Source organism: Lissotriton vulgaris, chromosome 5 (assembly GCF_964263255.1).
Source record: "Lissotriton vulgaris chromosome 5, aLisVul1.2, whole genome shotgun sequence".
Taxonomy (NCBI): domain Eukaryota; kingdom Metazoa; phylum Chordata; class Amphibia; order Caudata; family Salamandridae; genus Lissotriton; species Lissotriton vulgaris.
This window is the reverse complement of record NC_141693.1, coordinates 1,021,264,721-1,021,281,156: the sequence shown is the minus strand read 5'-3', so window position 1 is coordinate 1,021,281,156 and position 16,436 is coordinate 1,021,264,721. Positions and strand designations below refer to the sequence as shown.

The 16,436-nt window shown below is 42.9% G+C and overlaps 1 protein-coding gene across 2 annotated transcripts in view; it reads right to left on the bottom strand.

Annotated features, from left to right (window-relative positions):
- Positions 1–16,436, bottom strand: part of LOC147711924 (prominin-1-A-like) — a 487,531-nt gene that overhangs the window by 316,893 nt on the left and 154,202 nt on the right. For both annotated transcript variants that reach the window (XM_086922649.1, XM_086922650.1), the window contains exon 3: positions 10,309–10,361. In XM_086922649.1, the coding sequence (XP_086778775.1) occupies positions 10,309–10,361 (53 nt within the window). The remainder of the gene's footprint in view (positions 1–10,308; positions 10,362–16,436) is intronic.

Here is a 16,436-nt window from a genome sequence, read left to right as displayed (position 1 = left end):
ATAATTGTGAATTGATTTATTTTTTAATAGGTTTATAATAATAATTGATTTATTTTTATATAGGGAGTTGTTCACAGCATTGAAACATAACATCGTCCTGATGAAGGTCTTATTGATGAACACAACCAAGACCGAAACGTCGACATCTAGTTATCATCTCCTTTAAATGCTGTCGTTCGACGCCATCTTACAACCACGTTTTATTATTTAATCTGGGTTGTTTGTTTGAATCATTTGGAGCTGATACTTAGGGTTATGAATTATTGAGAAATTGATTGTCTTTCTTAGTTCATGACTCTCACTGCTTGAATTTACTTATGTTTCCATCCCGTATCATTTATCTCAAGTAAAGATTTATTTCAGTATAAACCCACCTTCTCCAGCTCTCTTTTGTATTTCTACCTTCCTTGCATTCATGTTGCTTTGAATTAAACCAGATATCCTGTGGATACACAAGGGTGGAAATTGTTAAACCACTCGTTAACTAAGAGTCAACGTCTTTCAAACAAGTCCCTTGTAGCATCTTATGTTTTGAACTAGAAACTGCCCAAGCCTACAAGGGTTTATTGGGTTTCCCCTGTGAGAGAACACATAGAGAAACAAGCGCTCCCACAAAACCCTAAAAGGTCTTCCAAACCCCCTGCCTTCAGATTAGTTGGATCAGCCCATAACCTGAACTTCCCTGGTGGTTTCTCTCACCAGGGATCTAGGCCACTCCGTATGCGAATCCCTGTGGGGTCCTTACCACTAGGGGGACTACCCGCGAGGAGAACGGGGAATCCTCACATTGGCAGCCAGTGCAGGCATGTGTATCATGATGAAGGAAGCTGCCTTCTGTGCCTTCTTAAGATGGCGGATCTAGGGAATGGGCTACCTGTTATGCCTACTTCTAGGATACCAGTGCCGGTGTTGCCGGGAGTTATTGCAACCACCCCAGAGAAGGGCACTGTGTTGACCTAGTGCTTTACCCACCACCAGCTTTGGAGCAGTGCTTAATTTGCATATAAAATAAATGCCAGGGCTGTCATCAGGTGGACACTGCACATTGCCCCTGCCAACTGCAGCCAGTGATAGTGACAGCACAAGTACTAACATTCACACTCTTACAAGAGTGACAGTTCGGACTGTTTCAGGCCCCAAAACAATAAGAATTTCTTGAGTGGCAGGAAATATTCGATTTTAATGTATATTGAGTTAATAATTAACTGTTGCTAGGGTCATATCTAAATTAGCCAGACTGTATGGTATTTCTGAGCCACGGGCTATATAAGCTCAACCCAGTGAGCGCTATTACATGTCTGCATGTGGTGTACATTATTGTAAAGTGTTTTTGGGTGCTACAGTGCACCACAAACAGTCAGCTGTATGCTCTGTGAGGTGCACATTCAACATACATTTGTAAACTGCTTTCAGAGGCTTAGTTTTTTTCTTCTTCCAGTACCCCCTGGGCCCCCACTCTGCCTATTCCTTGCATTTGAAATTTACATTTAATACTGTAGTGTGAGAATACTTTTCATGAAAAGGAATATAAAGTAGGCTTGCTAAAAGAAAAATGCCAGCTATGTGTTTAAAGAGCCTGGAATGACCTCGTCTTGGCACTAAATAGGGTTATACATAAAAAAGTATGTATTCATTTGTAATGTGACTTTTGTTTTGTTCCCTTTAATTATCAGTCATGGATCTAATCATTCAGACAGCCCTAGAACACAATTAAAGTGCATTCTATTTATATTTGCTGTTCGGAGTACGCATGGATAAGTGCTCAAAATACGGCTTTAGGTGACGGCTTATTTTTGTAGGTGGGGCAAAGTAGTAGGTGGTGCGTCGGGCACTGGGGGCCCCCCTCATTGTGCTTTGCAGGGGGGCCCCCTCACGTTTCGTAACGCCACTGGCTTTATTAATGTCTATTCCGACCTCGCTCCAGCCTGTCTCTGGCTGGCTCGCTTTGTACCTCTCAGCCCCTCCCTTTGCCTTCACACGTCTTCGTGTTCCGCTGCTCCCCGCATGGCTGAGCCTTTCACCTTCTAAACCCCGCCTCTTCCGGGGGTCCCCACCTACGCTCCCTGCACAGGGCCACCATGAGCCTAGAGCCGGCCCTGACTAAGCCTTCGGAATCCTGCCCTAGACTCCGAGCTTCACTGCTCCATTAACCTGATGCAGCTCTTCCCACGACCAGTGGAATCAACGCCCATAAAGATTACTTATTAATATTTAATATTGTATCTCAATATGCAACGAGCTTTAGATAACAGGTGTTTGATTTATCGGTGCTGCGTTGGTTTTAGTGTGGAACACATATTCTGGCCTGGTCGCCTGTGTGCCATAGGGCAGGTGATAGGGTTAATCACGGGTCTGTGAATTTTCCTTTTCAAGTTTCCGTCAGTTTACCTAAGGGAAGGACAGACTGTCAAACAACAAAGACTTAACTTGTCCGAAAGGATGCTGCTATAAAAAAAAAATCGTAGCCTTACCGCCCTACAAACAAATTATTTTAACAAGTTAAATTACTGCACAAATCCTCAACCACGCCCTTGATATTTACAGCTCCTACTAGTAGGCGACTCTCTTTATAGAAGGTCATGCGAGACGCGAGGTAGGTGAGCCGCCATTTAATCAGCACAGTGAAGTTAATGGTGGTGTGTAGCACGAGGAATACCAGATGTGCAAACATAGGCACCGGCCAACCAAAGAAAGAGTAAACAGACTACAGTCCATAAGGTTTGGAAGTCCAACAAACAACCTACTTACAACACTACCGCCCCCCCCCCATCCCCCTTAGAGTAAACAAGGAAAATCTCACGGGAACAGGGAAAGGAAATCTAAAACAAAACAATCCTATATATGGTGAAGTGCCATATAATAACAATTTAACTTAAGTTGGTGCATATTAGCACCTGAAAGTCACACCCTGTCTAAAAGCGACACAGGAGTTCTACTGAGGGCCATCCATGTTACCTGATAAGCTATCCACTTATCCAGGCATGAGAGAGCAGCTCCACTCTTTCATTAGAATACAGAGCATCAATGCCAGACACACCAACAGTTGCATCAATAAATGGCGCCTAGTCACCGGCTTAAGCATGGGCATCAGCTCCTCCTATTCACTGTTTAAGCAGGAACCCTTCAGAGGATTCATGGCACTCTTCACATCTGGGCACACATTTCACCACTGTGTGGGCGCTCCACGGTCTTCCATCATGAGTCACAATATTAACTTTATCGATTTACCATATTTGGAACTTCGTTTCACACTTACGTCTGACTGGAGTTTTACAACCATTCTCCTGCCAACAACACGAGATTGCATACCTCATGTTTGTTCTAAAGCTGGACTTTAGGTTGAAATTCTTAACCCGTTACCCTTACTGCAACCATCTCACTCTAATCTGGACTCATGTTGAGATCTTTTTGAACCATCATGGACACAGATTAGATGCAGGCGGTCTTCCCTTGAACAGCTTGAAAGGGCTCACCTCTGTGGTACTATGGGGTGTGATGCAATAGAGCTGTAGCTTAACCTTGACAAACCCCGCCAATCACAACTACTAGTTCGCCCCAGGTGACACTTTACTTGAGAACCCTTGTAAACCTTTACACATGGTCAGTGGAGTGGTAATAATACAAAGCCATGTTAATTTGTTTACACAGGAGCCCGTGAGGTAAGGTGCTAACCCCCCCCGCCCCCGGGCCGCCCCCGGTGAGTGGAAGCTGTACAGAAGGGTGGGTGCGGAGAATCAGGTAGTCCGAGGAGGTAAGAGGAACTCAGGCCACAGATGCAACTGGTTGCGCTTGTGCCTTTTCGGGAAGCCTGCAGCTGCCTGCCAGAGGAGGCTCCTTTAATTAGCTGGAGGTTGGACTTGGAGTCATCCCTGGATGTCCCATTGATGTTTCCTCTGTCTGTGGCTAATAAGGAAAAAAAAGTCCAATAACTCTAGCAAGCACACAGCGTGGCGGAGCAGGTATTGTACTGGCTTGTTTATTTTTTAAACAAAGACTGAAAATGGTGACCCCTAGACAAATGAGGTGATAGATTTTTCTCCTTCTGTACTGCTGGGGTAGAGGGCAGGGCTATTGTACGCATTACGAATTGCGAGCTTTCGTAGGGCTAGAAATGGCTGACATGCCTCTCCCCGTGAAGCCGTAAGAGTGACCCTATTGGCATTTAAGTCATCAGGTCAGGGGAAAATCGGTGTTGGTGCGTATAGGTAACCCAACAGCAAAGGAGCGTATTAACAAGCAGGTCTTGTGCACTGGCTATTTTTGAACTCAGGATATTTCCATGGGCTCAACAATCACTGATATCTCTGCCAGAAGTCACATCCAGGCAGTACACAATTTGCAAACAAATTAAGCAGATAAATTCCATCATCTCAAAATTTCTTTCTGGATCTGGAGATATTCAATAAGTTAGTCCATCAACGGGCCATTAATAGACTAATTTGCCTCAAATACAAATGCCAAGGTGCCAGCATGCTGTTCAAGGGAAAGAGACAAACAGCCATGGACCATAGATGCTATGACATTCGAATGGCCTCATGGCCTTCTATAGGCTTTTCTTCCCTTTTCCGTCATTGAAGCCTCTTTTAGCGAGGATGAGAACAGAGCAGACCATGGTGGTGATCATTCCTCTTTCTTGGCCACGAGACAATTGGTTCCCTCATTTAAAAGCCATGACAGCTTTGAGGGCATCGCTACCTCTTTTTTAGTCCTTTTCCTCTCTATTTTCTGATAGTAAGACAGGAGTCTGTAGCCAAAGTCAAGCACACGGCTTGGAGGTTAAGAGGACGGGGCAAAGGGGCCAGGTTCTTCCAGACGAGTTAGCAGTAACTCTGCAGGCTTTCAGAAGGCCCTCCATTCTTAGACTGTATGGGAGATATTGCAAATCCTTTTCTCTGTGTGGTGAGGGGAATTTGGATCCTACTACTGTGGTTTGAATTCACATTATGACATTCCTACAAGATGGCAGTAAATTGGGTCTGAGCACGGCTACTTTGAAAGTTCAGTGGGCCGCAGGGAAGCCCTTTATAGATTCATGGAAACACTTAGCAGATGAAGATGGCTTGAATGCTAGGTTGTTTAGGGGTCAAAAGAACATCTCTCCTACACCTCCAAAGGTAGTCTGTGCTTGGGATTTGGAGAGGGTATTGCATACCTTAATGATAGATCTCTTTGAGTCTTTAGAGGAGGTGGTTTTAAAAATCCTTACCCTAAAAACTTTTTTTCTGGTAGCTATAGCATCAGCAAGAAGGTTGGTATAGTCTGGGGCCTTGTCATATAACTTCCATTTTGCAGAATTGTTCAAGATAGGGTGATGCTAAATCCTATACCTTCTTTTGTTCCTAAAGTGAACCCTTTGTTTCACAAGGATCAAGAGATAGTCCTATCTGAGTTCTACTCCTTCCTCGTCTGAGGAAACAAGGCAATAACCACTAGATGTTAGAAGGGCTCTCCTAGTCTATGTACACGCAGGTTTGTTTTTTAGACAAGCAAAATCTCTTTTGTGTTACCTCTGGACCCACATAAAAGGGGGAAAACATCTACTGCCCAACTAAACAGATTGGTCAGATTTCTAATTTCCATAGCATATGGGGTGGTGAGTCACATCCCCCTCTGGAGAGTCAAGGGAGATCTACACTTAGTAGGTCTTCTCCCATGGCAGAATTACATGAAACGTAGATCTGTAGGGCATCAACGTAGTCCTCTTCATTGACATTCATCGGGCATTATAGAGTTTCAGAGGAAACAAACCTGGACGAAGTACTACAATGAAGCGCACTCTCCTATATGAAGGAATAGAGGGATGGGTGATTCTGTTTCAATACAAGCCATTTCTGATTTGAGCATTTAACGTCAGTTGTACGCGGTTTTATTGCCTGCTAGTTATAACTTACAATGAATGTAAGCGGGGGAGGGACGTTTGGGTAATACCCTAACTACGCACCAATTATTACATTACTCCAAGTCTTACTCCCTCACTTTATTCATAGACCCTTCCACCCTCCCGGTTTGAAGCAACTGAGTTGTTTTTCAGCCTGAGCTTTTGACTAAAGGGATGAGTGGGGGATAGGAGGGTCTTTAATTGGGTGTGTTTTTTTATTGGTGTCTGCACGAGGCAACGGAGACTCGTTTGTAATGAATTATTGCGAGGGAGTAGGACTTGGATTAATTCAATTACCAGTTAGTAATTAGGGCATTTCTAACAAAGTCAGCTGAAATCCATCCATTGTCTGTTACCAGGGTGTAAACATGGTCTTCCCTGGAAAGAATCTCTTTAACGAATTCGATAATAGCATCAGCTGTGGGCCTGCCAACAACTTTGATCGCTGGCTAGTTCAGAGTGATAGTCTGCCAAGAATCACAAGGCACACAAACAAAAGGGCCAGAAATATCAAAGGCCTCATTTCCCTGTGATAATTCAGGCCAAACCACAGGTGTGAGCATGGCCAATTTAATCATCAACATCCTTTTAGTCCTGCCGCACTCGTCACGCACTCTAACCCACAGTTGGCCAATTTATCAAGATTGAATCACCAAAAATGCTGCCATAACAACATCTTCATGGAAGACATCATGAGCACACTTTATATCGGGAACACATTTACCTGGTATGAACGAAATATCCCCATCTGTCGCGTTTAGAATTCTTACCTACACCATGCCAAGTAAATGGTTGCTCACCTTCCTCTCACCTCTAGTAACTTTTATAAATTTGGTTGACGAAGATGGGGTCTGAATCCATTGTGCTTTGCAAGTGCGGGTTCACATCCCAGCCCAATTCCAGGCTAATATTCACATCTCACAAACACAAGCATAGTTTTATACAGGCGCGGCCAGTGCAGGTAAGAGAAGAGGGGCAGGGGTGGGTGGGGCAGGGGCGGGTGGGGCAGGAGCGGGTGGGGCAGGTGGAAGTCGACATATGACGGGATAGGGAATATAAAATAAAAAAATAAAACCATTCATTTTGTGCTCGCTGCATTGCCCAGTCAAGGTAAAGTGTTTTTTTATTTATTTTTAATGTTATTTTCCCTACCCCATCGTATGTCGACTTCCCGCGCCTTCTTCGCCCCACCGCTCTTACCTGTACCTGCTGCGCCTAGTTTTATAAAAGAAAGCGTAAGCCGACTATAAGGTTTCCAAGCCTGTTAAACCAACTTTTTACCCCTCTGTCACACCACAACAGTCCTCTTGAAAGACCCCTTTCCGGCCTAATAGCCAATATCCCTGACCTTAAAGTCTTTTAATTGCTAATCGATGAAACTGGCATCACTGAAACAAAATCTTTAAATGTTACTATAAAATCCTTGACCACTTCCCTTGATTGACAACTTCTGTAATCCATTCATAAAGACACACCATCATCAAAGAGTTTGATAACCCCTACCCCCCATTTAGGTTTTCAAAAAGGACTTGGTGCACACCTTCTGGCCCAACAAACAATACATGCAAGCAGAAATGAGCCACACCGTATGGGTTTCTGATTCTCCTCTCTAGGTGTCTGAGCAAGAAAGTATGTGCGAAAATCTGCGATCTGAGGCAGGCTGCATCATACTACTCACATTCAACCCACTGTAGCAGAAGGATGCCCCTGCATACACCGTTGGCACTTTTAATTTTAATAGAAGGCTTTTCATTTAAAGGTTTATCTGTAATCAGTGACACATTTTCACTGAGGACCCACAAACATGAACAAAAGCCACCTAAGGCCACACGCCACTTAAGGAAGGACCATTGGCATGAGCAATCATTCCTAAGACATATACTATAAATCTGGCTTCTGGTGTTGCCTGTTTGTCCACCACCGGCCCTCCATCCACTTTATCTCTAAAAAGGCTCAAAGAAGGTGGAACCCTTGAAAGTTCCAACAGTTTGCAGTATGGCCTGCTCACCAGTTAGCTTTTGATTACTGTACTGAACCTAAAGAAATGAGAAGCATCACCATATCAGAACCGGATAAAGGGGGCACCTCTTTTATCTTTTGTAATCTGTTGAGTGCAACACTGTATGTTGTACAGGTAAAGGAAGATAGCTGTGATTGAGAAATCGCATATCCAGAACATTAAATGTGGGTGGTGAGCAATAACAGGTCATCAGTTGAAGTAACTTGGTGCTCACACAGTATGTACAACCAGCTCCCATGAGGTGTATGAAGACCCAAAAGCAACCACTCTGGATCCTATATTTAATTAATAATACCGAAGCACTGTCTCACATGTAATCCAAGATATAACACATCCAACTGATCGTAGAGTGCCAAAAAATTCCAAGTGTCTTTTATTCCTTCATTGCATTTGTCAAGTTCCATAAAACTTGATTGAGAATTGATTACAAATCATAGGCGGCAGACAAGTGTTTTGTTAGACAATGACTTTTTCAAGGCTTTGACTATCATATTCACCTACGGCTTGGGACTGTAACTCGGGTTCAGGGCCTTTAACACCTGGTATAGTCGTGGGCTATAAAATGAACGCCTGTGCTATCTTTGTATGGGGCACCATATACTAGGTAACCCATAGGCTGCCAGCAGAAAGTTCCTGCAAGCTGAGTTTACTGTGAGAGAAGGGCACTGGTGGTGCCCTGTTGTTAGTGATAATGTAGTGTAGTTCCTATATTTCCAATAGGCTCTGCGCATTGGAATAATATATCCTATAGCTATGACGTAGGACTTAGGTCAGTAGGTCTCTATCGAATATACTAAACTTAATTGTGAGTGCCAGCTAGCTTAGAGGTAACTAGAAATTTTCACGAATACACAAGAAGGGATTCGTTTCTGACAACCGCATAAACATGACAACTTTGTTTCCCTAGGACTGGAATAACTATCTTCAGAGTCGTGGAAACAGTAGATAGCTATTTTACTCAGTCAATCGTGCATGCTTCGTTTCTAAAGAGTTGCAGAGAAAAATATAGAGAGGGGCGTTTCCATAAAAAGATTTATTGAACAGTCTTCTTACTCATGCAAGAGAGGTGAACTGCTACAATTGTTAGACAGGAATGCAAAGTATAATGCTTACAGCATGAACAGTAATATAAAATAATACTGTAATAGCATTGTATGGTTTCTAAGCCATATAAAAATACATACATAAATAACACAGGCTAAAATACTCTACTGGTGATTCTAAAATACGCCTACCCCAATGTACCTAACCTAGGTCTAGTACGAGGGAAGAAGTTAGTATGGTCTTTAGCATAGGTTTAGTTCTGCCAAGAATTTGGCAAAGGTTTCTCTAGGTTCTAATCAGCTCCATACCTTAGAATGAAGGCGGTCTGTTATCTCTGTCTCGGGACTCGATTTCCCAACACCCTGCAAGGGAGTCAGAAACACTGGAGCTGGAATCTCGGCAGAGGAGGACAGCTTCCTGATCAGTGCGTCAGCTGGAGAGTCGGCTTTCTTCGGCACTTGCTGTAGCGAGCTGCGTCTGGCAAGTAGGTCGTCGAACTGCACCGAACCACACTGTGCTTTGCCATAGCAAGTGAGGGTATATTTATTCTTTGAAGGTGTTTAGAAATGCCATCTTTGACGTAAAGTCGGGCATATGAACGTCATGAATGAACCCCTAAGGAATAGATGTTCGTGTATAATAAATGAGTTCTTGGAGAAATAAATATCCAGGCTGGGGGAAGTCCTTTCTGCTTAAGAGTCTGGTTTTCCAAGAAATCGTTGTGATGTTTGGTGAACGGATGGAAGTAGCCATGCCTGTATTTGGGCAGCATGGGCTATGCCTAAACAAGGGCTTGATTTCTATGCCTATATAAGGGCAAAGTGAATTGTACCTATATATGGGCATGAATCGGGAAAATTCATTCGGAATCTAAAACGCCATACAACAGTAACTGCTGTATTTTGTCAAATACAAGGGGTAGGGAACACAGAGTGGTACTCTAGAACCACTGAATAGTTAGTGAAGGACATTCATTGTAACCCTGAGAAGATGGTCCCAGAAGGGGCCTTGAATGGGTATGAATGCAAAAGAGAAGCTCTTTCACATATGAGCTGATCCTTGAACATATAGAAGATAAGCCTAACATATCCGATCTGTATATAACACTGATCCTTAATAACCCTATTGAATATTCAATGCAAGTACAGAGATATTTTTTATGGTATGACATGGCATCTAACCATTTTACAGAAATGTTCTTGTGTTCTATAAACTATAATACAACACTGAGAGTTAATTTACTAATATTAGCTTGGCGGTCAAAATGTGTAATTACAGATTTTCCATGTTCGCAAACCAATTCTGCTAAACTTGTCAATAAATAATCTTCCATTCTTGAAATGTTTTGTAGACTTCTCAAGCTTACCTCTTTAATTTCATACGTTTTAAAGTTGCTCTTAATAAAAGGTATCAGGAAATCTAAAAAAAGAAGAAAATCGTTATTGTGATTACAAAATAAAATTTTGTATAATCAAAATCTTTGTTGACATTAATAGGCAAGAATGAGATAGCCAGAGCCATGTGGTCAAGGAAAAGAAACCAACGAGGGAGGAAACATTTGAGTATCATATTGATTGGGTGCAGTCTTGTGGGCATTTTGTACTTAAATCGGAATTAGTACTTACATTCCAATCACAAACTGCAAAAGCATACTTCTTTATCGAAGATATTAGTTGAAGCCTCCCATTATGAGTCATTTTGTTGAATAAAATGGGAATTATGGTGAATACCACGGTCATAGAGAGACAAGTTGTATGAATGCAAGACCATCAAGAATGGCACTATGCCATGGTATTTGTTGTTCTATTGATACTTCTTGAATTAATCTAAGCAGCTGGTAATTACTTAGGAACTCTTTCCAGACCCCAGATATCATGAACAGGAGCCAAAACTTTGAAAATGAGTCTTGACTCTCTTCCAGATAGGTAACCCATCCAGAACTGTGAGGCCGCCTCCCCTTATGGTGACCAAAGGAAACCCAGATATGCTCCATCAATTAGATACAGATAAACCCATGGGACAGTGAAAAATGGCATACACTTTTTCTTTACTCCATCAGACTTGGTTCTCGCATCCTCCCTGATTGTAATTTCACATAATGTAATTAAGAGCATCAACCAAACTTGTAACGCTAGTTAAGCAAACCGGTAACCACCTGAATTTCAGGCAAGTTACCGGTTAGCAAATCAATGAGAATTCAAGACGGTTAAAAAAATGAATTGTTTTCCTCTGTCAGATAGGCCACCTAAGATCCCTGTTTCCAGATTTCAAATTGCTGTTTCATACTTTTAATACGTGTTACACACTTTGTTTCTGATTTATAATTCCCTTTTCAAATATGCAACTTATAGTCGATTTCTGAGATCCTAAAGTAGCTTGCATCGTTTACAAAAAGTAAAATCTCTTTAAGTCACAAGACTTCCAAAAATATTGAGTATTATGTCGTATTATGGAAATGTTTTAAATAATTACATTTTCTTTTTTTTAGCCCGGTAATTTTTCTTTTCAGAACATTTAACTGTGTTGAGTTATCCACCATTGTGCATTAAACTTGTACTTCATGCATACAGTAGCATAATAGGAAACCTAAGAAGCCCATGTCATTTCATGTTTCTGGACCTTTCTCCTGGGAGTCCTCAGAGTCTGTGGTCATCACCTTTGATCCAGCTCTTGGCACCAGTTCTGGAATGTCCCCCGAGCTCATCTGCCGGTCTCGTTCCATAAATGTCTAGAAGGGGACCAAATGCTCTCGAATGTCTCCACTCGGTTGTGGACTATTGCCATCCTTTTTTCTAATGCACTAGGAGCCTGGCCTCTCAGAATGGTCATAGGACATGCACTATTGTCGCTGAGCTTGCCTAGCAGGATGATTTATAGCTGGGAGCAAGAGAGATACACCCAACATCACTCTGATTTGAGTCACAATTTCCGACTAGTATGCCTGGACTTTGGAGCGGGTCCACCACATGTGAAGTAAAGTGCAATGCCTGCCACAGTTTTATGTCTCACCTAGGCAGCACTTGCGCTGTCTCTTCGAGACATGCTGTATTCAGGATATGTGGAAAATGCTTCACTTACTTCCCACCCATCTTTTTAAATGGCTCCTGTCCCTGTCCTTTGTAAATGGGGGCTTTTCATTGGTCATTAGGCTTTGTAGTCCCTCCTCAGTACCGCCTTGTCTCATTTTGTAACCTCCCATGAGGACACTCCCTGTTACATCTGTTGTTACGCCCTAGGTTTTAATACTACTTTCTTAAAGGCCTTCAGAGAGGACACTCACTTAGTCCTAAACTAGATTGGCAGAGATTACTTTACTTGCTAGCGCATCTCACATTTATATTAGACCTTCTATAAATTTCCCTTCATCAGCTCCACATAGAGTACAACTTAAACTGGAATTAATATAAGAATTATTTTGTCACATTTCAAAGCTACTAATTGTATACATGAACATAGTTGTTTGAATGTACTTGTGTTACTGTCTTGCATGCAGTGCAATATGGGTATGGTAGATTTACCATATCTTCAAAGTTTATGACGCTCACTAGGGTCTTCTAGGCACAGTTGTGCTACTGCACCTAGACAAGCAGTGCTGGTGCCTTGCTCACTAGGAACATCTAGGCGCAGCTTGTGCTACTGCAGCTAGACAAGCAGTACTGGTGTCTTGATCACTAGGGACCTCTAGGCGCAGCTTGTGCTACTGCACCTAGATAAGCAGTGCTGGTGCCTTGCTCACTAGGGACATCTAGGCACAGCTTGCTGTACTGCACCTACAACATTTCATTTATATTAGACCTTCTATAAATTTCCCTCCAGCAGCTCCACATAAAGTACAACCTAATCTAGAATTAATATAATAATTATTTTGTCACATTTCAAAGCTACTAATTGTATACATGAACATAGTTGTTTGAATGTACTTGTGTTACTGTCTTGCATGCAGTGCAATATGGGTATGGTAGATTTACCATATCTTCAAAGTTTATGACGCTCACTAGGGTCTTCTAGGCACAGTTGTGCTACTGCACCTAGACAAGCAGTGCTGGTGCCTTGCTCACTAGGAACATCTAGGCGCAGCTTGTGCTACTGCAGCTAGACAAGCAGTACTGGTGTCTTGATCACTAGGGACCTCTAGGCGCAGCTTGTGCTACTGCACCTAGATAAGCAGTGCTGGTGCCTTGCTCACTAGGGACATCTAGGCACAGCTTGCTGTACTGCACCTACAACATTTCATTTATATTAGACCTTCTATAAATTTCCCTCCAGCAGCTCCACATAAAGTACAACCTAATCTAGAATTAATATAATAATTATTTTGTCACATTTCAAAGCGGCTAATTGTATTTGTACTTTGTACTTATAGTCGTTGCTTATGAGAAGCAAGGCTGGCAGTAACTGCGCCTCTTTTACTGCCAGCCTTGCTGTTCATAAACAAGGACTATAAGCAAAAAGTGCCTGTTTAGGCACCGCTTGCAGGTTTTCAAAACACATAAATAAAAGACCATTTACAATGGCAATAGCTCAAATTCTGGAAATGCGAGACCTATTGCATTGCAAACGCTTCTTCAAAAATATGTTCGGGATCCTGAGCAGAGCATAACGATGTGTCAGGGATACATACCATCTAGTGAGTAGTTTATATGTATTCTATGTGTGTGATGTGCAGATGGAGGACTTTGCAGTCACCTGCTGTATTCGTCCACAGACCTTCTCTCCAATCTCCCGCTCCAGGTCCCTTTCCCTTAGGGTCATGTAAGTGTGTTTGACTTTGGGATTTAGGTTTATGAGAGCCCTTTGCAATCACATGATCTCTTTTTGTGGCACAATTTGCTATGAAAAATAGTCTCCAGTGTTGTCCTTTCATGACCCGCTTTTTCCCTGACTTCACTAGTGCCAGCCCAAAGCAAGAGTTGAGTAAGACTGCAGGCGTCCTATATATGTAGCCGCTGACTGGCCTATATGTCCTACAATGAATTTAGGGCAGTATCTGAAAAGAGCTTGCCTACTGTCCTTCCAGCGGTTGAAAACAGGGTCATGAATACCTTTGGGAGTCTGGGTTTTTAAGGATAGGGGCATTGGCGAAGGAAACATGGTGGACTCTGTTTTGCGTGATATTTGTTGCCAGGTGTCTAAAAGAATTTGTGTAGCAGGCGGGGCTGGCGTGTTCCCTATGTGGACCAGAGGAGATGATGCAGGGGAATGCACAAGAAATGTTGTTCTACTTGAACTCACCCTTGCTTGTCAGAATTATAATTTCAGTCTACGGCTGGTCTGAGCTGTGCCGCATGAAGGTAAGGGAGCCTCTTGGGAATCAAAGCCCATTTTGCGACAATGAATGTGAATGGGAAACGCATGCCTGAGGATTTGGAGCAATTGACCTGACAGCCGGAGGCTGCCGCAAAGAGGATTAGCTCTGGTTTCAGTGCAGGAAGGAAGGTCTCAAAGACAGTCAGAAAGTAGAGGACATTGTCAGCATATACTGCATATATGTGCTCCTGTTCGTCCAACATGATACCCCATATGTTCGGATCTTGCTAAACTCGTTGGAGGAAAGGCTCCATTGTGAGTGAAAAAATTAAAAAAGGACAGCGGGCATCCCTGTTGGGTGCCTCTCATGAAGGGCAGTGAGGGAGAATGTTCGCCATTGACCTTGAGTTGTGTTGTGGGTTTTTGGTAGTTGGCTAAGATCGTTCATTTCATCTAGGCCTAGGAGAGTCTTGTCCAATACTTTGCAAATGTAGGCCAACTAATTATTTTGTAGGCATTCTCTGCATCCAGCGAGAGTGTGATTCCTTTCCACAGATACAATGAGGGTGAATGCTAGCCTAGTATTGTCCCTGGTGTGGCCATCTTTAACGACTCCCGCCTGCTGAGGTGCAATGAGAGTGGGTCATTTAATATATAGGTGTGCAACCTGGATCAAGGTGAATATCTTAAGATCAGAGTTGAGCATGGTAACTTGATTTTGATTCTAGCATTGTGTCCGTGACTACGCCGCAAGTCAATATGTCATTAAAGACCTGGGTGAGTCGCAATGCTAACAAGTTAAGAAAGGCTTTATAGAATAAGGCCGGGAGTCTATCTAGTCCTAGAGTCTTTCTAGCAAGTAAGTGACTTGTGGCTGCTCTGACCTCTCCTTCAGTAATGTTGTCCTCTATGAGGAGGAGCCCGTCTCTGTCATCGGTCAGGTGGTAGTTGCAGATCTCCTTCATGAAAAAGTCAAGGGGGTTCCAAAAGGGTCCCAACATGACCATTTAACCCTTACCTAAAATCTGAGACACCCAACAGATTCAACATGGACAGCATTCCCTACATCTGCTGCATTGCACAAGCTATAAATAATACCCCATACCATGTGGAGTTGGGGGCGAGCCTCCAACCAGTTTGCATCTACGCTGCTGCTTCCAATCAGATGATCCTGCAGTTGACGCGTAACCACTCTTTACAGGACTTTACTAATGACAGAGATCCACAATGGGACGGCGGCTGCTATGATGCCTCGGGGTAGGTGAAGCAAGTCTAGACCTTTTTAGTGAGGGAGTTGCAATGACTGACTTTAACCCCTTCGCATCGACACCACCATTAGGGACGCACTAATGGTAATGACATATTCAGTCACCAGCGAACCTGAAGTAAAATCATACAAAAAAGATGTAGGATTTGTTGGTTTGGCTTTGTTCCTGTGACCTCCACCAAGATATGGAGAAGGCAAACACAAGTTGGTTAATTTGTGACAGTGGATTCCGGATATCATAAACAATATCTCATCTGGCTTCTCAGATACGTTTATGCATTTTTTATCTGAACTACCTAGAAGATGAAGAAATCAAAAATGTCGTTCCAGAGGGCTCGAGTCAGCAGGACCGTAGGCCAGAGCCCTGCTTGCGGCAGCCCAGCAGGGATACCATGGAGCCTAATGCCAGCACAGACAATATGCCCCACCACAACGGTTGCGAAGCAAAATCTATCCATAATTGAGGCGTTTTGGGTTCATGACAACTGGTCCCTAGTGACATTGCCCCATCTGAACAATGACAGCTATGACGTTGTTTGATTGGAACAGACACTGTTATATAGTATATGAAAAAAGCTCTGAAGTGTGTTATTACTTCCTGTTGCTATGAACAAAGTTATGTTGCTTTCTAGCTAGATTTACACAATACATATTGCAATGCATACAATATATAGTAGAAACCTAAAAATCAGAAGTGTAGGATAGGAAATATAGATTAACAAGAATTGCAAAGCCAATAGGTCGGGGTTTAATGTGCTAATGGACGTAGAGTTAGCCCAGTAAAGCAATACACACCGAAGACAGCCAGGCCAGAAACAGTGGCGAGAGAAGACAATAGCTGTAAAGTAGTCCCTAATACAGTTCATTGCTAGCCCTCGATAGTAGGTGGAAGAATACATCCTACAGCATTAGTTGAGAAATGAGTGCTACACTGGACTAAGGCCAAGAAATGACTAAAAGCCTCCAGCTCTTCGCTGAAA